The 27,312-nt window shown below is 42.4% G+C and overlaps 1 protein-coding gene across 6 annotated transcripts in view; it reads right to left on the bottom strand.

The window, feature by feature from the left end:
• Window positions 1-27,312, bottom strand: part of LOC122718624 (myocardin-related transcription factor A-like) — a 153,613-nt gene that overhangs the window by 7,656 nt on the left and 118,645 nt on the right. For 3 of the 6 annotated variants that reach the window (XM_043943819.1, XM_043943822.1, XM_043943821.1), the window contains exons 2-3: window positions 24,912-25,389; window positions 4,994-5,059 (exon numbers count right to left, since the gene is read on the bottom strand). In XM_043943819.1, the coding sequence (XP_043799754.1) occupies window positions 4,994-5,059; window positions 24,912-25,212 (367 nt within the window). In that variant the 5' untranslated portion in view covers window positions 25,213-25,389. Of the gene's footprint in view, window positions 1-4,993; window positions 5,060-24,911; window positions 25,390-25,532; window positions 25,590-27,312 lie in introns of those variants that run through there. The other 3 variants (XM_043943823.1, XM_043943825.1, XM_043943820.1) reach the window with 2 other exon arrangements.

Here is a 27,312-nt window from a genome sequence, read left to right as displayed (position 1 = left end):
CATCGACGTTGCCTCAGATGAAAATACATATTTAGCAATCTCGCGGGAATTCGTTTACCGTTCTATCGTTCAACTATTTCGAACACCTAAATGTTTAAAATACGGTTTTATCGGAAGTATACCGTTTCGATCGAAAAGATTAATTTTAGATCTAGCAACCTTGCGGCGCCTCGCCGCGAGGAAGCCACTATTTCCAGCCGTGTTAAAAAACACCGTGTGCCCGTGTGTCGTTCCACCCGCTCTGGAATTAAAATCTCAGCCGCGCGACACTCCACCTCCGTGATTTTTATCTCCCCGCTGGAGACACTTAAATCACGGCCGGATGGTGTATGCGACCACTTTCATCGAGCTTCCCTCGATGACGCTCGAAGGGCGCGATCTAATAAAAGAAACGGATGAAAGAGAAAAAGAGAGAGAGAAAGAGAGCACTTTCGAAGCTTTTAGGACGTGTCCTCCGACGCATGCTGCACGCATCAATTTCCGGGACGATCGCCCTCAAAGGTTTTCGGTGTCCCTCTCTCCTCCCCCTCTCCCTCTCTCCGGAGAGAGGCGCCATTTTGGTGTCAACGTCAAACGCCTCGAGACGACATTCCTGCACGCCATTAAGTTCCCGGATAAATGATCCTCGAAGCGTTTTCTCTACGCGCACCGCAACTATTTCCGGACGAGGGCAGCTTCATAACACTTCAAAATATAAAAGCTTCGCGCCAGTTACGGTACCAACATTGTACACACGTGGCAATGGAAATGTGGAAATTACTCCTGCGATTTTATCCTGCTTGAATCTCGTCGAAGATAAATTCGGCTCGAATTGCTCTCTTGACGAAAAGCGAAAACGTTCCTCGCTAGATGTTTCACGTTTCCTCGAAGAGAAAGTTGTCGGTTCGCGTTATGATTGTTTATTAACCGTTCTTTCTTTAATCATTTAGAGAAAATACGAAGCAACAATATATACGAAAATAGTTGTGAACTCGGGAATTTAAATATCTTTCTTTTATTAATTTAACATATCGATTTATATAAGTAAAAGATTTATGGCCATATAGGTGAAATCTTGTTATATATAGGAACAAGCTAATCACCAGTAAATTCGCTTCCAAGTATTTTCCAATCGTGTGTAGCACGTACGCGTTCATTATGTTTATTAATTGATGTGCATTCGTGTTCTTAAAAAAAAATTATGATTCGATGGTATCTCCATTTATACACGATTGAATTGGCCGCACAATGGTTTGGCCAGAGGCTTGTTAGCTGCACGGAAATCGGTGAACCGCGAATCTGAAACCGCTTGCAAAGATAGGGAATGGGGAATGTAGTCTCGAGTCTGCGTAGGAAATGCTAAAATTAACCGAACGATTCGAATCAATTAGGCCTTTCCAACATCCCCGAGCAATGGCTCGCGGCTTTTGTCTCACCCACGCGTGTTCCTTAGCGAAACCCGCCGCGGGTTGTATCGCCTCGTATTCGCTCGGGCCAGCTGTGACCCAATTGTCTAGTTTCTCGTCGAGTAAATCACGAGTCGATGGACGTCTACGAGGGAAAACCAAAAAAAAAAAAAGAAAAAAGAAAAAAGAAAAAAAGGCTTCGAGGGAACGTTTATAAAAGTGAAGCCTATACCCACGGTGTTAGGGCAAGATAAATGAAAAATTTGAAGAATAAACTCCAGATCAGCGAAGAGATTTTTTTGAAGGCATCGTTCCCTCACAAAATTTTCACGCACGACGTAATTCGATATCGATATGAGTATTGATATTAATGCTACAAAATTGATATATAAAAAAACATTCGTTTTTTAATTTCGTCGATAATTAAAAAACGATGAATTTTTAAATTATCTTGTTTGATGGTGGCATGTAATTAAAATGTTATCGTAATTTCGGAATTAAAAAAAAAATTTATTTCTCGTTCCAACTCTTTCCTCCTTTTTTTCGATTAGATTAAAAAAAAGGCAAAGGAAATAAAATCAAATTTAAAAACATCAAGCGTTCGAATTTCGTTCGACAAATTTAATATCGTCGCGCAATTATTATGTTTATATACACGGAGACGACACTCGAGACTCTCGTGTAAATAATATTTACAACGAAGGTAATTACGTCCTCGAACGAGCTCGTATTTTCAATACAAATAGAATCGTTCCATTTACGTGAAAGCGTTCGTACTGCGTAGATCGTTTCGAGCGTTCCTCTTCCATTTCTTTTATATTAATTTAATAATTAATTTTAATCGTTATAAAAAATTTGTAACGTTGTAAAAAATCGTTATAACGAAACGATTTCTTTGCAAAACTTCGGTTTCGATAATTCATCGAGTTACGTAATAAATATTTATCAACGACGCTCGAAACAAGATTCTTTTCTTTCGTTAGAGAAAGTTAATTTTTAACAAATTAAAATCTACCGGTAGTGTATATATAATATATATAAATTTTATATAAATTTTCTTTTTCAGAGTTTAGTTTCAGTTTGAGAAATCACGAGTTATTTGATCGATGGAGCATAAAAATAAATAAGGATCGTATCTCATGGCAATCGTCTCGTTCCAACTGTCCGCATCCATCAAGTAGGATCTCATCGAGTAATCGTTCAAACAAAGAGCGAAGATAACCGGCACCCCTAAATCATCCGCGATCGGAGTGGACGGACGGCAGTCGTAACAGGCCAATCGAGATTCCGGATTTACGATCCGCGATCGAACACTCCTAATCGCGATCGTCCTTGCACAACGTTTCTTATTACCGCGCCGTTGATTAGAGTTGAATTATTGTGTTAGTGGTGCAGAGAAGAATTTTCGTTTTGCGTGCTTTCTTTGCATAAAAATCGACAACAAATTGGTTAATAGTTAGTTATTTTGAACACTCGTGTACGCGTGTGGCTTGTGAAAAATGGTTGACGTTTATAAAAATACGGAATATTCAATGGTGTTTTACAAGTGTTATCTACTCGTGAAAGATAACTCGCGAAATAAAAAGTTTTATTCGTTCGTGAATGTAAATTCTTGTTCGAATCCTGATCGATTGTCAAACGTGAAGAAAAATTCTTAAACACGAATCGCGTGAAACGCTCGATTTAGATTTCACGATTCTCGTTTCTTGTTGTTTCTTCGCGGTTGGTTCATTGGCGAGGATCGCGCGTGGGCGTATTGTATAATATAATAAGGAAAATTTCGACGGTTATGCAATCGTTTCCATAGTGAATCGAACAGCTTCATTGTTCGAATTTCCATTCTGTTCGCGAAAATGGATATATATTTCGAAATATATATACATGAATGGTTAAATACTTTCGTAAAAATTTTATTATTTCAAGAAAAAAACGAGTCCAATTAGGTAATTCTCGATAGATCGTGAAACATCGATTCATCTTAATTTTTCTCAACGATGCTTTTTAGTTTTTAGATTCTTAGTGATTGCAAATATTTGTAATGACACAATTCAAAATTTGCAGTTTTTGAATTACAATGTATTTTTTCGTGCTGTTTCCAATTTAATTCTCGAGATTAATTCTCACACAGTCTTTACAAAACGTTTAAAGTAATTTTTGAATTATTCTTGTTACAAATGAATCTTAGAAGGGAATTATTTTATTTTTTATTCTTTTTTCGAGCTTTCACTCTTTCGATAAATAATTTTTATACTTTTGTAAATGTCTTATATGTGTAATATTACGAATATCGTACATCAATTCTTAATCTTTCCATAAATATTTAATCGCGATATTGTTTAAAAAATCACAAGATAGAGAGAGAGAGAGAGAGAGAGAGAGAGAGACTGTCATTAGTTTCAAGCGTTAAAATTAGGGTTCTTTATTCCGGTAAAATTAGCATGGTATTGCAACGCTAACCGAAGAAATTAATCGCGGCACGTAAACAGATTTACAACAGTCATTGCGAGCCGTTTCCCCGAAAAAACCATTACCCGTTACCACGCGCGATATCTTCGACTCCTGGAAGCTGTAAATGAGTAAATCCCGCGGAACGAAATTGCACATGAAGGCTCGCATGAACGCCACTCGAAACGGAGGGTATCGGCCGTCGTATTTCTACCCACCTCGCGATAAACAGGGTGACGCGTATTTCGTGATGCGTGGAATCTCGCGATTACCCCGCCAATTAGGTTTGTCCCGAGCGTGGTTACACCGTGAATCCCGACGGTACTCGACTGCAATTTGTATCATTCATTGCCTCGAATATATAAACGTTTAAGAAATCGATTCGAAAGTCGCGTTCGAATAAAATCGATAGAATTCGTTTAGAATTTTAAGCTTCCCTCGTTATTATAAAGTTTACGTTCGAGATGCGTTTTGAAACGAACAAATTCTTCGATTCTCCGATTAGATCGTTCTAACATCGGGGACCGACCAGTTTCTTACGAGTTGAAGCTGGTATCGACAATTTCTTGGGAAGGAATCGTCAGAAAAGATCGGACGAGGCATTAGCTGGCAATTGATCACCGTACGTCAATTTAAGGTACTTTAGGAAGTCGCTCGTGTCCCAGTTACTTCCTTTTACGAGGTTGGCCGAGCCATCACGGGCAATCGCGTGGTAATTAAGTTGTAAGTGGATTAATCGGCCGTTACCAAGGGGAGGAAAAACGCGACACGTTGACGAACTTGTTAAATCTAACTCGAATTCCCCTCCCTCCCTCTCTCTCTCTCTCTCTCTCTCTCTCTCTCTCTCTCTCTCTCTCGTTTGACGGCCAAATAAATTTGTTCGATCGTATAGAGAGAGATCGTTTCCCTTTGCCTCTCTCGCTAAATACCCGTTAAACACCATATACCATCGGTATACCACGAACGATACGAACTCTCCTCTGGACTTTTTTGTCCACAGTTTTATTGCGGCTGCTACCATCTAAACCTAATTGAATTTACTCTTCGAAATGCTCGCGTTATGCTCGAAGTCCTTATACCCGTTTTATTCATTCGAAAAGAACCGGCGAATTCGAATAAAAAAGTAATCGAAAATTTTCATTTACAGGCCGGTATCTACTTACATGGCATGATCCCTTGCGCAACCAGCTGATTGATGGGTCGCCTCAGCGTAAGCTTCACCTTCAGCGCTGCAACAGAGAGAACAACATTGTCTTTTATTAATCCTCCCTCTTTTTCTCGCCGGTAGATCTGTTCCACGATCTTGTATATTCGCTCGATCCCACTCGACTCGATGCTTATCTCGTGCAATCGATTCCTTAACCCGTTCGATTAACCCGTTCGTTCCGTATCTTTCGAGCAAACGAAACCATTCGTGTGGTATACACTGGCGCAAATATTTAATCAAATATCAGGTTTCGAATAAAAATGTTAAGAAAAAAAGAAAAGAAAATTCTCCCTCGGGATAAAATTTGAACACTTTATATCATTAACAATTCGATACGATAAGTACATTTTTATTGTGCAAAACATTTCTTTGTTTCTTTCTTACGAGTCTGGAGAAGAAACCTGGTTATTTATATCGAGATTACATCTCCTATGGAACAGCCGCGTAATTTCACCGGGGACCATTCCTCATAAAAAAATGGGATGATCAAAGTCGATCGGTGATGGCCATTTCTCGGTAGCCAATATTTTCTTTCTCGTCTAAGCTGTTCCATATGGCGTGGGGTCGGGAACGGAAGGGAGAAAAAGCACGGATTCCCTTCCCGACCGCCAGTCGGTTAATTGGACCACCAGTACGCGTTTCCCGCTCTTGGTTTCTTCAATTCGGCCGCTAATTTTAACCCCCACCCCCTCCATCTCGGGTATTAATTAAAGAGGGCCGCTTAGGCGCCGATAAATTCGTTTCTTTTCGCGAATTTTCTTCCATTCCATCCATTCCATTCGACGCGAGGTCGAGGAATATCTCCTCCGCGATATTACGGGACGATGCGCGCCTACTACTGGTCTGACCACGCCAACCGGATGCCACCACGTGTAACGGGATTTGCGTACCGTATTGTCGGTGTAACGTTGTTTTTCATGCGGAGACAGCTACCTGTATTTCACGAACGGCTACCTGAAAAGCCGATCCTCGTGTCGAGCTGGTAGGGTAGGGTAGGGTAGGGTTTAAGGGTCAAGTGTCAGATTCGAGCTTCTCTCGTTTGCAATGGGGTGTTGAGGTAAAGGTAAAAAGTAAAAGTCGTAATGGCGGTCGTAAACTCGAGGGATTTTCGGCTCAACCTTTTGTATAGTTTACTTTATCATGTATGAATGTATATATGATTCGGTTGGTATTATAATATAAATGTATCGCGTAGTTACTTTGTGTCATTCTTTTTTTCCTCCAGTCAAGTGCGAATACAATTACATAATAACACCAATCGATCTCGTAAAGCTGAACTTCTTTCTCAATTATTTTACCATCGCTTTAAGTATTTCAGGCTTATAACAGAATCCTTTACCCCCTTCTTTTTTCACGTAGGCAAGAAACTTTTAATGCTCGTAACTTCTCAAACAAAATCCATCGAAAGAAATCCATTCGATGCGAAAGATACGAAATAGGCGTCGAAATCTTTAATCGGATATTATAAAAATATATCATATCTCCTATATCGAAACAGGATACTTTGATATCGTGTCCATTTCAATATCAATTCGATCATATCTTCTCTTTCTTACACGTACATCATCCGCGAGATTTTCAAAATAGAGTGACTTTCGGCTAATTAAGGGACGGTGGGTCGTGATTTGGCGGGTTCGAGGGGGGATCCGTTCGCGGATCAAAGGTCGACGAGGGGCACGAAGAGGGCGGGCGAGCGTGGATCGCGGGCCTGGCTGCAACAAATTAACACACAAAGGGCCCCCGGTTATAAATACGCGGAGGACGCGCGGGTCGGATTGCATAAATTGGCGGCGTAAGAGGAAGAAAACAGCGGCCCGCATGGGGCCCGCGCGCGATCTGAATTCAAAGCAGGGCCCGTGTGTGTGCGTTTCCTATAGAAAAATGTCTCTCCCCTCTCGGTTTATTAGCCTGCCCGCCCCAAAAGGATCAGCGTTGATCCTCCTCCCTTGGTCAGGTCAGATTTTTTCCCCCTCCTCTCTCCTTCCTTTGAATACGTTTGAACAATCGATTCATCCGCGAATAATCGATCGTTTTCCTAATCGTTCTTATTCCCCTTTCTCGTGCTTTGAGTTTTGAAATAAAGTTTTGTCTTTGAGAAGCTACGAGTTTCATCTTATTATTTATAGATTCTAAAAGATATTCATATTATTGGAATATTTTGTTTATGTCGGAACACGGGATTTTGTTTCAATTATACAGGTGCATTTTTCAAAGAAACTTCTTCGATTTTGATGAAAGTGCAATAAGGAAGGATGAATGTATCTTAAATAGATTTGATTTCGTTTCATTAAAATCGAGAATATTTTGTGCGAAAGAATTATCGAGAGGATTTGACAAAAAAGTAGGAATTTTTTCTTTAGAAAATGTTAATCAAAATTGCAATTATTACAGGCAAAGAAATAATTAAATGATGAAACTTTAAGGAGGAAACATTATCCGCTTTTGGTATTTCCATTTATCTCCCGAGAATCTTTTAACCATATGCTCTCGCTTATTAATCGATCAACAGCGGATCCATATAGGCGCGTGGAAATTTATGGCGTTGAAAGGCAATTAAGGGGTGAGAACGGTGGTCGAGGGGAAAAAAATTCGATAATCCTGTCACCTAATGAGCATTCCTCGCCGTATCCTCCGCTATCGATCCTGACAATCACGCGTGGAACGCGGGTAACTATGCGCGAGATTGCATATTTCTCCCCCGGTGGCGGACAAATTCGCGAATCCATTCCTCGAAATCCCCTATCCCCATAGGAAACTCGGTCGAAAAATTGTCTGTCGTTATCGAAATATTTTTCCTCTGTATTAAATTATCTCTCTCTAAAATTGGAAAACTCTTATATACAAAATTTAATTATAGAAATTTATAGAAACAGTTTTTAATTTCTCTATCCCTTTAAAATAGCAGAGGATAGATGGAATACGTTTCGAATCGTTAACATCATTATTTCAATTGGCCAATCCGAATAAAATTGTTTATTTTAGAAATCAAATCTCAAGTGTAGTTACTGTCTCTAGCTGTACGAAACACTCGAGATATCGCTATAAATAATCGTATCGGCGAATGAAAAAAGATATACGGAGGAATAACGAGGAACTGGGACGGGCCTGAAGGTATCATGGTCCACAGAAGACAAATGGTAACGACCAAAACGGCTACTAGACGCAAGTGCCAAAATACACAGCGCCAAATACTGAGCCAACGTTTCTTGTATCGTTATACGGACACAGTTGTTTCTAATTCGGTATCGCGTTTCATCTTCCTCGCCCCGTGGACCCTCGATGAGAAAACCCGAAGAATTATTGACCCGTTATCGCCGAGAATCGTTTACCACTCGTCCATCCTATACATCCGTATCTTCACAATCATTCTTATCTTCTACATCTTCTACAATTGCATAAGATTATCCTATCCCAAATATAAAAATTACCCTTCTTTCGTAAAATTTTGATAAAGAAGAATATTAATATTAAACAAATACCGCATCTTCGTAAATATCTCATCGATAACAAATATATACATCAATTGCATAAGAAGATTATCCTATCCCAAATATAAAAATTACCCTTCTTTCGTAAAATTTTGATAAAGAAGAATATTAATATTAAACAAATACCGCATCTTCGTAAATATCTCATCGATAACAAATATATACATCAATTGCATNTCGTAAATATTTCATCGATAACAAATACATACATCAATTGCATAAGAAGATTATCCTATCCCAAATATAAAAATTACCCTTCGTTCGTAAAATTTTGCTAAAGCAGAATATTAATATTAAACAGATACCACATCTTCGTAAATATCTCATCGATACAAATACATAAGTTTCCAAAAAAAGAAAGAAAGAGAGAGAGAGAATATTTATAAAACGGAGAAGAGTGGATTTCCAAGAGAGAGACCACACCCTCGAGGGACACGCACGGGCGGATGATGGAGGTGATCGAAAGTCAGAGATCGCGATTCCGTGCGCGGAGATGGACGTTAACGAGCGGAGGATGGACGAGGCGGAGGTGGACAAGGCTCGCGGACGATATTCCGAACGGAGCGAAGGACGGTGCACGTGCATAGTTGTCCCATGTACCCGGTGGGCCGACAGCTCGCGACTCGCCGGCTCGTGGCACCGGCTGTCAGGGTGGCACGCGGATTCCAGCGATGTTTCGCATTTCTCGGAGATTTCGCCGTTGTTCCCCTTCCCCCTCGTTGCGACGAGGAACGGGCGCTAGGCGTTAATCGAGGCCCGGTCTCAAACGCCATCGCGCCACTTTCCGGAACGAAAGATTCCTGACAAAGTGACCGGTCGTTTGTTTTGGCCGGATGCCAGTATAATTTCAATTGCGCTTCTGTCTCCGTTAATTATCGTTACATCGACATTTTTATTATCGTTGCGGAGTTATTTTCCCAAAATCGATAAAAATATTGTTTACAAACGTCGAAGGATATATCGAGAAGTTATTTGAAATACGTACGAATAGTTGATGATTAATTTCACTTTAAGAAAGGTTTTTTTAAAAATGTTTGATGAAGATATGAAGGAAGATATATGGGATATTTACAATTTAAATTTCAAGATCATAGATTGTATTTGTGGAAATACGAGAAAGCGGAGGGGTCGTTCGTTTTTCCAGAATTTCACACCGAGGATGCCAAAGATACCAGAGAGGATTCAGGCCCGCGGTGTTAATTGCGCGGTTCACGGGGTTCGAGCTTCAACTTACGGGAGCTACACTCCATAAGCATTTACGCAATGCATAGAATGCAAATTCGCTCGGTGCATTCCTGCCAAATGAATCCGAATTGTTCACCGCCGCCTCTTCGAAGGTGATTGTTCACTGTATACCGCTTTATTGTTCGTGAACATAACGACGATACTTTCTAGTTCAATTACACTCTAATTTTAAAATATACAAAAGCTGCTTTCTTTGAAGAGAATCTTTGTAAATTCCAAGTGATCATAAGATACAAACAGTCGATCAAAACTTGAGATAACGACGAATAATTTCAATAGTCAAAGAAAGATTCGAGTGTTCATTCAACGAAGAAACAACTCTTTGAACTCGTCGTTTAACTATTCGTCTCAATTTATTACAAACAAATTATCAAAAAAAAAAAAAAAAAAAATCAGGAAACGCATCGAAACTTCCAAAACTTGCACGTCATTTTTAAAACGATTTGCAACATTTCACTTCCAAATATAAAATTGATTTCCCGATTTACTTCGACCACGTCGATCATCGAACAATCACTGGATGACTGGGGGCCGATCGCGAGCCCCAATTTTTTGAAATTGAAAACCCTCGACGGCGTTCCATGAAAGTTGGCGAGGCCTGGAGCGGCGCCGCCAAATACGTCGCCACGAACGAGGGAGAAAGATTATGATCATTAAGCGCGTCATTACCGGACGTAAATTAGAGTGGTTAAGAGTAATTACGCGAACCGGCCAGAGCACACGCTTGCTGACACAGCTGTCGATCGAAGTTAAACCTTCTGCCGGGGGAATTAATTCGTGCTGTCGCATAAACTGTTGCACCCGTTGAAATTCAATGCCCACGGGGCTCGTACGTTCTTGCGTACTTGAAAGGGGGCGCCTTGCGATCGCCCTCGGGGTTTGCACGAATCGAATACCCGTTTCGAAGATCGCTGGCAAACGAGCTTTATTATATATTTATACGCTTAACTCGATTCCTCGTCACTTCTCGTTCATTAATCGTCCGTTTGTAATCGTCCTCTCGTTTCTCTCTGCCACGTTATTCGGCTCTGCCACGAATGTCGGTTTTTTCTTCTTTTTTTTTCCTTTTCGATTCTTTTCGATCAGATAGACGGCGTTAAGTGGGCCGTATATCTCTGTTTATGATGAATTCATTTCACGAAGGCGGCAATTTTATGACGAGATATTCCACTTTAGCTTGAATTTAGGTTGAGCAGATGGGGTGTGCAAGATATTTCAAGTTTTAATCGCTTATAAGTTGGTATCTCAGTTAGTATTTATATTCAGTTTCTTTGCTGGTATATATATATTTAAAAGTTCTTGATGTATCTCATAATATAGATAATTCCAAACTACAAATAAACAAATCTCACGGGACTAAACATTAAAATTTTACGACATTTGCGCGAAATAATATCATACAATGGACTTCGATATCTTGCAAAATTTAAAGAAATAATCACAAGATTTGATACGTCAGATTATCCAGATTTCGTTGTTGCACCGGAAGTGCAAGTCACGTTTCATAATCCATTATGAAAGAGAGAGAAAGAGAAAGAGAGAGAGTTTTCGAGCACCGCGAGTTGTCGCCGAGTTTTACGACCTTCCCCTCGCGTGCCTGTTTTACGACGAGACCCATCACGCGATAAATCAAACCGGCAAGAATCCTAAGCACGGCGTCAGAGCGTTAAGGAGTTCCAGAAGAGGTCGAGGTTTCTTCCCGCGATCTCATAAATATCGGGCTTTTGCTACTTTGACCCCGATCTTCGACGTTTGTCCCCCTGCGATTAATCGTCTTACAAATCGTCGCCGAGATTCCCGTGGCCGAAAAACGATGGAAAAGGAATTGGAATCGTGGGACAAGTCGTCGGAGTAGCTCGAGGAAGAAAAGAAATCGGGGAGGGGGGAAAAAAAAAAAAAAAAGAAAAAATATGGAAAGCACGAGCGCGAGTGGAAGAGGTCGGGGAGCAAAAGATTTACTGGTTAAATAAATCGGGCATGTGGCAATGTGACGGATTTTACAGGTTCCTCGGCCACATTGTAACGCATCGCCGCCAGATTTATTTGATGGGCGCATCGTGAATTATATTCGTGTAATTTCAAAAACGCGCGTTAAATACGATTTTATATAACGATCTATTTATACGGTTGAGTAGAAATTGTTTCGGGGAAGTTGAGACGAGGAATATAAAAGAGAGAGAGAGAGAGAGAGAGAGAGACTCACAAATTTGCCTTTTTGGAGGTTAAAAATATAGGCCAATGTAAAGGCAAATTAATTTGTTCGTTCGTCGAGAAATTTTTTTCTACGTTCAATTGTTTCGGGTGAAATCGTATAAATAATTTCAAGCTTATGTAATTTTTTTGAACACTTTGTATATAATTTCGTCACACGATCTTTTCGTGATTTTTGAACGCGGAAAAATTCTACGGAACATTTAAAGGATTGCGGGCTTTATTTAAAGGTTAGGCTATTAAAAGAGGTCACGCGTTTCGGAGACAGCAAGAAGCGGAAGTCGGTCGGCCATCGAGAATTCGAAAAGAGGAGCACGTGAGCGGCATGAGATGCACAAGTTGGCCAGAATCGCGGGGGTGATCCAATAATACGGCAGCTTTGGGTATAAATAAAACCACTAGACCAGAGGATTACGACAGAACTCTTGTTCCTTCTCTCGTCATAGTTTCTCCATCGTTTCCTCTTTGTATTTCACGCATCATCTTCTCCATCTGTCCTCGCTTATCCCCAATATTTCGAGCCAAATAGGATCGATTATGATAATCGAGTTTTTGAAATAGGAACTTTTCCAATTTCGTTCTATTATTTTTGATTAAATTCGAAAGCGTGTTAACGAAACGGACATAAAGCTGTATCTAATTAATCATCTCGACACAGATGGACACGTTTTACATCATCATCTCACTTTAAGCTTCGTGACTCGTGGATAAATCATATCGTGAAAATAATCTATTTTCAAATACAAAAACTCTTCGAAATAGATTTCGACTATTTTTTTTTTTTTTTTTTTTTTTTTTAATCGATCTTCCTCGTAAGCGATTCGTTAAGCCAAAACGTGACTAGGCATGTTGCAAAACAAAAATAATTCCTCGGAAGAAGAATGGGCGATGCGTGGAAGAAGAATAACGAGAAGCATTTTGAACACGTTTTGATTTACTCGCCGCGCGTAATGTCCCTGTGTTTTCTTAGACAACTAACGGCACGTAAGAAGAAGAAGAAGAAGAAGAAGAACAAACGATAGCGGTAATAAAATAATTTTTAAATTTAAAAGAAGGCGGGTAAGAAAATAAAAAAAAAAAAAAAAAAAAGAAAATAATTTGAAAACACTCGAGGAACGTTTCGACAAAGCGTTGTAAGCGAGAAAAAAAAAGAAACGCTTTCGAGGGAAATGATTGCTCTTCGAGCCTCTTCTTTAACCCACACGATCGGAATATGATTTACGCGGCAATGAGAAACGGGAATAAAAACAGCGGCGTTTGTTTAGAAAATAATCGCCTTCTCGTGCGGCGCATGCGCGTGTCGAAACAGGTGAGCGCTTTCGAAATCTATTACGCATACCCCTTGTGTTTTTCTAAGCCACGATTAATCGAGTCGATTTAATACCACTGTCGTCGCATCGTAACATTTCAATGGTGTAACCGGCCTGTAAGACAAACATTTAAAGCGAGGATAAAATGTTATACGTGACTCGTGAATTCTCCGAATACTATCATGCGCGGGTTTCGAGGTTACAAAAACAGTTTATTGCCGATATGAAACGATAAAAATATTCGTTCGGAAAAAAGTTCCACGAATAGTTGCATCGGGAACAGTTTGGCGTCACCAAAGTGGATTAATTAAAATTCGAGGGAGCGCGTTGCGAATTTATCGAGTGAATTTTTCACCGACGCATTTCCCGCCATTGTTCGATGGCCAGTTGTGCGCGCAGCTGGCCCGAGGACGCATGCGTCGTGATCGTTTGCGTCAATCAATCGAACCTGTCGTTCTTATGCAAAATGACAAGTTTCTGGTTAATTTTGAAAAATGGATCTAAAAATATCGACGATACTACTAGAGGATACCAAGAGGATACCAGTATCCTCTGTAATATTCTCTTTCATCGCGTTTATTACTTTTCACTATCGTATAGGTTAGGTTATCAACTCTTATCTGTTAAAGGGCGCATTAAGGACGCATGCGCGATTACTAGCGCCCATCAATTGAGTTCATCCCCATAATGAAAAGCTTCTGGTTGAAAAGTGGAGTCTAACACGTCCTCGAATATCGATAGTTCAATTTCTGTTGGAATATCAAAAGTTACGTGTCGCCCTTCTCTATCAAGTTTATTCACCGCTCTTCATTTTACTATCGCGTTAGGTTAGGTACAACTCGTATCCGTTGAACGGTATTAAGGAAGAGACATCGTTCCCTTACCAACGATAATAAATAACCGTGGCCGGTTATGCTCGTTTCACCGTCGGCTATCTGAATCGATGGAACGAGAATTGATGATGCTTCGAAGACACACCGAGTTGCTCGACTTCTCCGTAACTCCCTTATAACTGATCGTTCCTTCGTTGATTCACTCCGCTAACTGCTACAGCTGCTACGTTATAACTTCGTAAAGAAACGATAACAAACAACCCCCAACCATTATGGTGAAACAGTGAGTCGCGGGGTAGAGGTAATCTCTCTGGAAAATACGTGTTTGGCTCGAGCAATTAGACGCATAAGTCGAAGCAAACCTCGTAAATCATTCCTCTGAGAGGGACATTTTATTCGAAAGATCCTCGGGGGACAAACGATCAAATTTACTGATCGAAACAAATTATTTCCCATCCCTAACTTTTACAATCCTTCCAAACGATCCTTTTAAACTCTCTTAAATCATCTGCACCGTGAAGAACTATCATTACCTATCCATATCCAAGTATCCGCTAGGAGTATTCGTTATTAATTGAAAAATTCGAAACTCTTGAAAGAGTTCAATCAGAGTTCCAAGTTGCTTTTCTATCCTTCTATCAAATATTAAAAAACAAAACAAAGGAAAAAATCTCCTACTGATTAAATAAATTTCTTCTAGGGAAACCTGGGGAAATCTGAATCGAGGCCGTTTAATTCCTAGATCCAAGCAACGACCAAATCTATCGTCGTAGCCCAGAAGACGATCGCACGACACGAATCGGCGAAGAGAATCACGGGTCTGCTCATCTTTTGTCGGCTCGTCTCGCGTGCACAACCTCGTGCACGGTCGCGAATCGCTTTTATAGGCGAGAACAGCGTATACACCGACCACGCATATATGTACCCTTGTGTACATTAGCTATACGCGAGCTTTAACGCGGCGTTAGCACGCTCCGCCTACCGGCTACGCCTTCTAATCGATGTACGCACTTGTCTTTCGTAACGCTTCTCTCCTCCTGTCTCTCCTCCAACATATTCCTCCGCGTTTTCTTTCTTTCCCCTGCGCGCATACCGGGGAGAAACATACCGTTCCATCATCTTTTTTACATCACAGGCAGCCGTCGTTCCACCCTGGTGGCCCGGGCCCAGAAGTTAAAAGTGTTTACGCAAACGGACGTTACGAGGAAGCGTTGCAACGATTGGCCGCAACCGAGGATTGATTATGTGGTTAGATCCTTTCCACGCCAACTTTATCTATTTTCTTTATTTCTTTTTTCGACGAGAGATAGTCGGAAGACGAGTTTTTCACCGCTCGGATCTTTCGGTGGCTCTGTTGAATCTGTGTGGTATGAGTTTATTAAATTCTTTTTTTTTTCTTCTTCTTCTTTAATATAATCACTTTTACTTTTTTTTTTACTTTAATTTAATCACAACGTAATTACATTGTTCTAAGATCCGTGATCTAGGGTGAGGGGAAGCTTCTCGTTAGCAACTTCTTGATTCTTTTAATTTTTTTTTTTGCACAGGAGGAAATACACGATAAATGTGAATCATTATATTTTATACAAAACATTTGAGCTTTCCTGAGCCATATGGGAAATCTTTACAACGTATCACGTGATTAAACATCAATCTTTTAACGTTCGCTGTGTAATCTGTTACCTAATCGTAACCACGATTATTCAAACTTTGATATTGAAAAAACAACAAGGTTGGAAGTTCGAAAAAAAAAAATGGACGATCAAGTGTTTTCGCAGAAAACATTCCTTTCTCTCTTTCTAACCCATGCGGAAAAAACACGAGGCATCCATATTCCCTGGTTACGACCCACGCAAAAACTTCGTGACTCTTACCATCACACTCGACTCGAGGAAAACGCAAGAGTTTTCGAAACACCCTGTCGAGGAAAACTGTCAATTCTTTCGCGTCATAAATACGTCGACCCTTCGTCGACCAAGGGTTAATTAAACGTGTACGCTCTCTACGAAGGAAACGTTCGCGAGACTTTCTCGATCTCCTAAAAGAGACCAAAAAAAAAAAAAAAATACAACTCGAAAGAAGCGAGAACGAGTCAACAACAAGAAGAGTCACGCGAGAAGAAGAAGAAGAAGAAGAAGAAGAAGAAGAAGAAGAAGAAGAAGAAGTGGCACAAGTCGAGTGGAGCAGCAACGTAGTAGTCTGGCAATAGGTGTCTGGTCGAGGGGGTGGTGAGGGGGGAGGACACCCGCCGATTGATATAACGCTACGATTTGCGTAATATACGCTCACCCGTAAAGCTCTCGGTGATTTATCCCGGTAAATAAATAGATTTCGGTGTTGTTAACCCCGTTTCCAGCGGGGAAGTAGGAGGAGGGATCAACGCGTGTCTTACACACGGCGGTGGCTTCTCTCGCGGTGGCGTGCAGTCTGCACGCGTTCCGTATCCGATATACTCGCATACGCGTGTGGTGCAACGTCCTGTGGGTCGTGGGAGGAGCGGAGAGGAGCCGGGGCGAGGGATTAAAAATACTGGAATAGGAGGCTGCGTGCAACGCAGGAGGAAAAAAACATTCACGCTAGGGAGGGAGGGAGAGAGAGAGAGCTAACGGATCGGAGGGAAAAAAGGAGATGTATATAGGGAGATCGTGATATTTCAGAATTTTAGGGAGGATTTACGAGCGACAGACGCCACGGCGATGGCTCGTACACGACTCGGACACGGATCCTCGAGAAAGGCGCACCACGATCGGGTATCAAGGGATCATCGGGCGCATCTCGATCTGACATTCTTAATTGCCTCTACGGTGGAAACAACGGATTAAGAGGCGAGCGGATCCGAGCTTCTTCGAGACGAAACACGCGCTGGTTGACGTTTATGAGGTTCGTTCACGAATGATCGCGTCGATTTGTAGGGCGATACCTAGGGACGTAAAATTTCGGTCGAATCGGGTTAAAAAAAGAAAAAAGCTGTTTCTCCGTCTCTTTTAATAGATACGGTTCAATGGCCGTGCGTATTCCTCGAATACTTCTTTCCTTCGATGCAAAGAAAAAAAAAAAAAAATGGTAACGTTACGCTATCGAGAGAAGACAAAAATGACCATCTGCTATCGTCAATCGCGAAGAATTCGTTTCTCGAAGGAGGAAACTCGTCGAATTTATCAAATATACACGAATGTGTATATCAATTTGACGCAAATTCCCGTTCATATTTCGTACTCTCTCCAATAAAACGACCGATTAAGGTATTCTCGTCTAAGCAAATCCGAATAATCCCCGATAGACGAGAAGCAACTTCTTCGTTACCTGTGTTATGGTAATTACTACACGTGTAAAGCCGGCCGACGCCCGTGCTCCCGCTCATTGGCATTGTTTCAAGCGTATTGTCGTTCGTTTACTATTATGCCGGTAAAACAGAGGTTTTTTTTACGGTGGCACGCACCTGCCGCACTAAACGTGGCACCGTCTGCTTCGATGCACCTATGCGTCCATGGGCGAAAGAAAGTTGGCCCCGAACGCATATTAATCGGCAAGTCACGCGAAACGAATCGACAGAAAGCGTCCCGTGTACGCTATATGTTAAAAGCCGGGACGCGAACAAATTCTTGCCCGCGAGACAGCCAACCCGTTTTCACTTTTGGTAATTAGTCGATTACACGCCACGGGGATCGCATGCTTCCTCCAAGGAGGTTTTTTTCACAACCGGATGAATCGTCGCTTTTAACCATCGCTTTTTCCGAGAAACGAAATCGATTTAATGAATGTCGCGCGTGTAATTGGAAATTGGAATGGAACGAGTGTATAAAATTAGCGAAGAAGAATTTAGATCTGCTTCTTAAATCATGGATACTGTAAAAAGAAAATACGTAGTGACGCCGAATATTTCGAAATTTTCGTTTCGAAAATAAAACTTGACTTAAAAATTAATCAGGATTATCGGTGCGATAACTCTTAACGTTACATCGAAAACAAGGATACACATTCCCTGACTTCGTTGGTATATAAATTCGTGAATTGACTGCTTGCAATCGTGTTCCCTTCCACGAATATATATCCCCAAATGCCTGATGTTTTCGAAGCGTGTCCGGGGGCCGAAAATAACCCAAGAGAATCGGAGTGTCTCGGTTACGTCTGATTCCCAAACACGAGCACGGCACGAGTCGGTCGTTGATGAAGCGTTTTATTCTTAGAATGAACATCGGCGTTGGAAAAACAGCGTAAAAACGACAGGTATATTACAGGGGAAACACAATACGGGCGCTTAAATATACACAAGGGGTGGAGGCGACGAAAACGAAGTTCACGCTTTTATCCTTCATCCTAAATGAGTGAATCATCCCCCACGAAAATTGGAACCTTTCTTATTTATTATCCTTGCCCCCCGTCTCTCTCTCTCTCTCTCTCTCTTTAACCAAGATTTCTGTATCGACTCGATATTATTCACACGATTCATCCTCTCTGAATCATATCATTGCGAGAGGAAAGGAAAGAAGGGTATGTGTAATATATACACTCAAGAGTCTCGAATTTATGCAGTTCGAAGTTACGAACTGAAACGGAGTGGTATTTTTAATTGTACGGCGAGGCTTCCATCGAAGCTGGGGAAAACACGGTTCATAAAAGCGCCTTTGTATGCATCCCGTACACCCACGTGCCTACTTAACCTCGCTCTCCTCTCCTCTCCTCTCCTCTCCTTCCCCCTCACGAGCAACGTGGATGCTGCCATCCCTCCAGGTGAAACCGTTTCCTGTGTCGCAAGCCACTTCTCGTCTCCTCCCCTTCTCTCCTCTCTTTTCGCCTCTGCCTCTTGTTTTCTTTCCACCGATTCTCGCCGACCTCTTCTCACTCCTCGAGAATAACATCATACACGCATTGTATTTTCCCAACTCTCCTTTCTCTCGCCTTTCTCCTTGCGCAACTCTTCTTTCCCTTCTTCTTCTTCTTCATCATCATCATCATCATCATCATCATCATCATCATCCTCGTCTCTCTTTTCACCAAAAACACGCCGTTATTTTGTAAGCAAACCCGAAATGCCACAATTCCACGTTAATAACGCATGTTTATTATCGCCCTGTTTTTCCCTTGCGACACACGACGAAGAAGAAACGACGATCTCTCCTCTTCCCATCGTTTCTCTCCGCTCCTCTCTTTCTCTCCTTCTCTCGCGGCTCGGCAATATATCTGGCCGGCGTGGGCGGCCCACGTGGGTTTGACAGCTAAGCCCACGGAAACTGGTTACACCCACAAGCGCGCAGGTCGCGTCGGGAAGAGGCACACGCCAGGTAGGCGCGTTCACCGCGCGTCGTCGCTGACACCGGCGATCTTCCCTTGTCCCGGACACGTGGCATCACAGCCCCACACAATCGCGTTTAACGAGTCCAAAGCTTTATAGACTGTCGTCGATCTGTGAGATTCCTCCCTCCATCCACTTTCCTCCCAATAACGTAATCCCTTCTTCGTGATCCTTCTCACGAAATACTGAAATTATCTTAAGAGTATCTTAAGAGTCTTGAGAGCTCTCCCCCTCGATACTCGACTCTCAAGTTTTAAAATTAGAATATAATACAACAGATCCATCCATCCATCCATCGTATCTGTATTTCCACGATCTGGAAACTGGCGTCTCCAACGCGAACACAAAGAAGTGTACGCACGTACGCATTTTTCCCCCTTCTCTCTCTCTCTCTCTCTCGTTTCGACCACCACCCCGCCACCCACCACCATCCCCTCGCCCATCGTGCCCACCGCATCGAGCACACCTTCGCGGACAATTAATTTACCTCACGGCGGAGGTATATAGCCCGGAGTGTATCGCGAGCTTTACAGGCGTAGTTTGCTGCCGGCCATCCAGAAATGGAGTTGGTTTCGCCGGTTAAGATACGATCGGGCACACATCCTCGCCGCAACCGCGTCGAGAAAAACGCCATAACTTCGAGTCGTATATGGCGGCAATGCACAGGTGCATGCCACCGTGCATCTACCTCCCTCCGTCCCCTCCCTCCTCCTCCTCCTCCTCCTCCTCCGGCCGCCACCAACGGCCCCGCCGCATCCAGCCATCCGCCACCCCTTCTTCGTGGACCCCTTTTCTCCTCTCCTCGATACCCTCCATCGTCGTGGACGTCGTCCTCGTCGTCGTCGTCGTCGTCGTCGTCGTCGTCCACGTCGATCGAACGCGCGTGCAGAATGTCAATTGTTCCTCTCTCCCTACCCGTGTCGCTTGTTTTCTTCGCTTCTTTTCCCCTCTGTTTTTCGCGCTCCGATCCGGCTCTCCGGCTCCCTCCCCCTCCCTCGCCGAGTGACGGGAGGCGCAGGCCGGGCCCGAACTCTTTTCCAATCTATGATCTCGTGATCGTAGGAAGAGGCTGGGTGGGACGGGGTTCGGGTACGGAGTGAGCGGAATGAAAATGGTGGAGAACGGTTTGTTTGTTGTCGGATTCGGGATCGTGGAATAAATGTACAAGAAGAAGTTTCTTAGAAGTTTCTTTACGTATTCGTGGAGATTCGCGTGAAATGATCGACTTTGAGAGTTATATTGGATTTTAATAGATTTTTCTACGAGTCGAAATTTCAAAAGAATGGAGGCGTGGTTTCATATGAGTGATTCATATCGGTGCGCAGTTCGTTTCTACGAATAAAAATTCTTCTGCAATGCAGATCTATATATGACTAATCTCCTGTTATTACTAAACCGCGGATGTTTATGCAAAATAAAATTAAAATTTGTACGTACACGCGTGCAGAAATGGATTCCTTTATATTATACTTTAAATCTTGCACGCGTATATAAATCTATATGAAAAAGAAAAAAAAGAAAAACGTATTCAACTAACAAGATTATCCTCCTTAATACCCAATTCCTCCCAATCGTTTCGATCATCCTCTCGCCGCAAAACCAATCGCTGTATTTCGACTCGAGCCATCGTAAATATAACTCTCCATCTCTTTCTCTCTCTCTCTATCGCGAATCCTGTCGCTCGCTCCGCGTCCTTTACCCCTTCTATTATCCTCTCTCTCCCCGACCGTCCGCCGCCGGTGCCATTGCTCGGTTGCCAAAGACGAGTGGTAACGAGGCGGTAAAAAATAATTAGTATGTCCGTCGACTCGTTGCTTCTAGAAATAGACCGGTCCGCATAATCGGCCGCCGATTCCGAGACCGCTTTGGAAACCTGCCGCCGGGGCTTTTGCCGAGTCCTCTCGCGAGGTGACACCGCGAGAAGGACTCGTCCATGTGTGCGGACACCACAGAGCGAGAGCCCCAGACAGCACGCGAGCGCTTTCCTCTCGGCTACGCGAGGGAATTCGCGAGATAAGAGAGCGCGTAACACGGCCGACTTGGACGCGAGCTCGTTATATCACGGTTACGGGTGTACGCGACACCTGGGCTGACGTTTATTAACCGGTGATCGAGATAATGATCTCTTATTAGCCGGGGGATCGACTAAATACCGCGGCCATCCTTTCGTAACAGAGAGAGGGTAAGTTAACCCTCTCTCTCTCTCTCTCTCTCTATCTCTCTCTATCTCTCTCTTGGAGGCAATGGTCGTCCTCGTTTCTTTCGTCAACGTTTGAACGATGCGTTCGCGAGTTGTTCAATAAACGACGATATATATCGTGGAATATAAAAAGGTTTGAGGAGAAATTATTAATCTTCTAGTTCTTTTTAATAAGTTTTTAATGATATTCTTTTTAATGATTCTCTCTTTGCTCGGAGATAAACTCAAGTATTTTCGAATATAATTTATTAACCTATAAACGTGGAAATCGTTTCCATTAACGAATGGTACGATAATATATATAATCGCTTTTACAATTAGGCTAGGAAATTTTAAACTAAACTATATCAACTAACGTTTATATTTTATATTTTAACGTTTTCAAATTTTTCTTGCAATTTCATTAATCTATTGTTTATCTTATCGCTACTAATATAACCAATCAAGCAAATGTGATATAATAAATAATGATAATACTCAGTGACTCGACACACGTGCATATATATATATACACCTATCCACTTTTTACGATTGAAAACAATTTTTTCGGGCAACCATCGGATCACGAATACAATCGGTTGAAAGGAGGAGGCGATGAAAGAGGTTGTCGAAAGGAGCGGACTTCATCGCGACGCGTGTCGCGAACACTGGCTGCTCTCCTCTCTCTCTCTCTCTCGCTTTCTCTCCCCGTTCGAGCACACGGTGAGAGTTGAATTTATGAATGAACGAAGCGAAGGGCGAGCGTGGGCTCGCCCACGCGCTTTATCATAATCGGAACCTCCTAGGCCTAGTCACGCCTGCCTGCCATAATATGCCTAGGCATAGGAGCAAGGTTGAAGCGCTCGCGAAAGCGTTTTCGAGTCGATGGACGGATGGATGGATGGATGAATGAATGAATGAATGAAACCATTCACCGATTGCGAGACCGCATCCCTCCCTCCCCCGATCGATGCTTCTCCTATTCTAATTTATTCCCGTGTTGGAGCGTGTCGTCGCGCCACAGGGAGTTCGGATCCTCCTCTTGGTCGGGGGAGGAGCACGACCCACTCTCGAGAGTTGGCTCGTGCTCTTCCTGAACTCGTTCCACGGGAAAGGTGATCGAAACGCCCGATGGAAAGAAGCGTGAATGAACGAAGGGCACGCGTGGGCGAGCTACGATCGCTGATGAAATCCACGCTACCGATGTTGCTTCTCGTTTCCTTGCTGCCGCGTTTTCCCTCGGAATCGATTCGAACGAGATCCGCCCGCTGTTCAAGACGTTTGCGAAATAGGGACTTCCTTTAGGAATGTATAGGCGTTTCTTAATCACGCGTTTCGAAGAGAGAAGAGTTTGTAAATGTAAAACAACTTGAAGTCTTTCCCCGTCTCTCTTTTAATCCGTTTCTTAATAATTGATTATTCCAGATTCTTAAAGTTGATTAAAAGGATTAAAGGAGATGGATATTCGTTTCGAAAATAATGGATTTATTAGAAGATGGGGAAAAAAAATAACAGGTTGCATCACGTTCGATCGATCCGAAACTGCATAAAATTGCGTGGCATTTGAATATTGACGTGGGTGTTGGATGATTTACACGAATCTAATTTTGCATTGCGAAGGTCGTAGTGTTTCGATTGACGAGATAAAGATCGGTTGCGACACGTCGCGAAATCACCCCGGATCCATCGTAAACAAAGGAAATGCAATTCTTCGCCAATTATCTTATGTAATGATATCCAGCGCGAAACTGGGACTGGAATGTGGAATTTTTAAAAACGAGTTATTGCGTGTTATACTACATCTTTAACTAAAAAAATAACATCGTTTGTACATCCAATTTTTCTTTTTCCAAATAAAATGGAGGAAACATTCCATAAAGATTTTCGAAGAAAAATTGTTTCGAAGGATAAGCGATAAATAATAGTCTTCGAAGATCGAAGGCAGGGTGGAAAAAAATTCTCAAGGAATTCGAGGGAGGTGACAGTTGAACGCGAGGATGAATAATAATAAATGATTGCACGGTTTTCGAGACAATGTACGCAATCCCACACAGGAATTTCAGGTGTTTCGACTAACGAGCGATTTGCATGGAACAACGAACACCAACGAGAAGGAACCAGAGCGAACCAGTTTCGAGTCGGATACATTCGTAACTCTTTGGACGCGCGTAACCCGACAGGGGCCTCGAGCCTCGCGCCCTCCCTCCCCCTTTTTCTTCCCTCGTTCCTCATCCTCGATACGGCGAAGCGAAAATACGCTAATTACGGTTTGAAACTCCCGCGTTACGACCCCTGCCTCGAGACGTTCCATTACCAACTGGCTGCGTTCGAAGGCATCTTGTAATTACGCCGATCACCATCGCTCCGATACCATCTTATTCGGCTTAGCCGAGTGGCTGCTTGCAACGAAATTACAACCGCCTCTCGAAGGGATAATCTTCGAGAAATGGATTCAAGAACGATAGGAATTACGGATGGATCTTTATTCTATCTTCGAATTCCCGAAGAGAGAGAATACTTGCTTTCGTGTCTCGAAAATTATATTTTAATAAAAGTAACGAGTTGATTGTTTTAATTGAAGTAGGAGAAAAATTGAACTAGAGAGACTTACTCTTGTTCTTGGATGGAATTGAGATCGTTTGAGAGCAATATGATAATAAATCTCGACTCATGACAGCTTGTTTATCCTAGAACACGTTATCACGAGTAAAGTCTATCGATGATCACAAGAAGGGGAGAAAAGATAGTAGTTTCTCAGAGCTTGCGCCAGTTAATTCGTTATTTATTTCCGCGATTCTCCCTATTCATTCCTTTGAATCCAACTTTTTACCAGGACGTTGCACACCGATTTTCCCCTGTTTTCCCGCGAGCGTGAACCGGGACTCGCATCGGCTCGCACCGCGTTCCTAGGAACGCGTCTATCGTCGACAATTATCGCAACCACCGACAGGTGGATGGGATTGCAACGCGGAAAGAGAAGGAGCGGAGGGGGGCAGAAAAAGAGTGGCGAGCATTTCCGTCAGACAGTTTCATTCTTTCCACCGTTCTTGTCTCGTCTCAATCCTTCAATATGCGAAATAATCCTCCAACTGGTGATTATTATCAAGTTTGATCGTGAAAACGAGACACGGTCCATTTTTCTCTTTTTTTCGTCGAATCTCTTTTTCGAAATTTTCCCCCTTTTCTATTTTTCGCTACGTTATCACGGATTTCACGATTTGTCGATTGTAGAGATCAGAAGACGTATATTTTTTAATTAGAAAAAAAAAAAAAAAAAAGAAAAAAAAAGACAGAATGGAACAAATGAAACATTACCTTTGTCGCGCTTGATGCGTCTGCAAATGGCGCACATGCGTCGCGCGCAGTGCTGCCTCTCGGACTTTTGCTCCGTGTCCAAGGTAACCATGATTGATGGATATTTTTGAATAAATAACCACTTTCTTCTCTCTTTATATGTGTAAATATATATATATATATATTTGTGTGTATTTATATTAATAAGCGCGCTTCGAAATTTCACTGAACAAGTTCTCCTGTCATTACGGATGGGAACGAATTGGGATCCCCCCCGTGTTTCCTTCAACTTAGCACTCTCACAAATTTCAAACAATCTCATGTACGAGGTGACACTCGACGGCGAGCACTATCATAGTTTCACGCATTATCACAGCTGATCTGATTTTCCGCACGGGCACTGACTAGATGATGGAAATCCTCTTCGTAACGACGCCGAAAATTCACACCGCTCCTGGCCACCATACGATGCTCGACGCCCCCAACAATTTGCGGATCCCTGCAACCATCGAATCTTAGAATTCGATACTCGACGTATCGAAGAATCTCTCGTCGCGAGAGAGAGAGAGAGAGAGAAATAATTCCTTTTCCCCTCCTTTTTCACTTTTTTCTTTTTCTCTCTCAAAGACCAGAAAAATTTACACCAAATTAAACTTCAAAGATAATCATCTTGACCGAGAGAAATATTATATGTATACATACATATATATATATATATATACACGGCCAATATTTTCTCGCGTGTAGCCCGCTCTTCGATTCGTCCGTTCGTTCCTCCTCGTTGCCTCCATTCGCTGGAATGTCCCTCCTCCTCCTCCTCCTCCTCCTCCCGTCCACTTTTATGAACACGGTTACATTTTTAACCACCGGCCCCTTAATTAATCGTCAACATTTAAACAATCGCCCGTTTGTGATATAACACTTTCTCTCTTGGCTCCCTTCTTGATTGCAAACCACGACGGCCCACGGTTTGAATTTCACGCGCGTTTTCTCCTCCTGCGCGCAGCACGTACACGGGAATTGATTTCACCTTTGTATATACACATATATATATATATATGTATATATCTCGTTAACCGCGTGCACAACCGTTGCGTTTCGCGCGATTCCCTCGACTAAAGCGGAGCCCGCTAATAACTACGCCTAATCGACGCGGGGATGACGAATCGCGTCGCGTAAGTAAGCTCGCTCACCGCGCGAACAATAAAATTGCGGTGAAACGATCAGGCTCCGCCCATGAGAACAGAAAATCACCACCTAATGATTTATACTTATACGATGCGCATACCTATACTGAAACACAACCACAGAATCGAAGCTGCTGATTGGAAACGGAGAGTTTTGTCCGAGAAAAATCTTTCACATATACACACGTATATACACGTACGTATTCACGATTTCGAATTCAAATTCGAGCGAAATTACGCAGGAAAAAAAATAGGAGGATTAGATTAGAGGAATCGGAAATTTCGGTCTCGTCATGAACCGTCCTTCCGATTCTCTGCTACCTCGGGTCCGAACGACTAATTAAGCTTAATTCAATTTAATTAATCCCCGATCTCTGGGCCATCTGTGGGGGGGGAGGGGAGAGGACAGCGAGCGGGCAATTAGCGGCGAGAGATCGGTCTCCTAATCGTATCAAATTAATAGAGTTCAGGGATCCTCCTCCTTGTTCTCGTTCGTTGTATCCGTCCGTTTCTTTTGGTTTCTTGCGTGGGCGGCGTTTCGCCGCTGCACGTCGCGAAATTACGGTGAATTATCGACGGCCGGTCGGAGGCGCTTCGTGGAACTTTCGAAAACGTGAGAGGTAAACACTTGCCCGGCGGCTACCCATTCAGAAAAATCGTGGTGAGTGAAAGCAACGCAAAAAAAAAAAAAAAAAAAAAAAAAGAAGAAAAAAGAAGGAAGGAAAAAGAAGAGAAAGAAAAGAAAAAATATCGATTCCATTCCATGCATAGAAAATGGAAGGTCTCCTCGTCGAGATTTCACGGTTTTCACGCGGTAGGATATCGCGTGGTAATTTTGTACGGGACGCGGTTTTTTTAAAGGACGGCTTTATCGAAGATTCTACGGTATAATTATCCGGTAGCCGGGGGTAGAACGTTACCATTAAGATCAAAAAAAAAAAGAAAAAAAAAAGGAAAAAAAAGGAGCGAAACCTGCCACCTTGAAGCATCGCGTTTATAGACGAGGTCCGACGACAATCAATTATCCTATATGGAAAACGTAAACAGTCCCTGCCTCGTAGGCGCTCGTGTAAGATGTTACGTGCTATTACCGACAAATCGATTTATCAGTCTCACGCATAATTAACACTTTATATTCGTCGTATTCAATGTCCCTACAATCAGAAACATAATCTCAACTATATGTACATATACACTTCGTATTTCTCGACGATTCTACTTCATTTCGAACATTG

The sequence above is a fragment of the Apis laboriosa genome, unplaced genomic scaffold (assembly GCF_014066325.1).
Source record: "Apis laboriosa isolate Shangri-la unplaced genomic scaffold, ASM1406632v1 scaffold66_cov157, whole genome shotgun sequence".
NCBI lineage: Eukaryota > Metazoa > Arthropoda > Insecta > Hymenoptera > Apidae > Apis > Apis laboriosa.
Note: the sequence above shows the minus strand (reverse complement) of the source record. Positions and strands in the feature narration are given on the sequence as shown.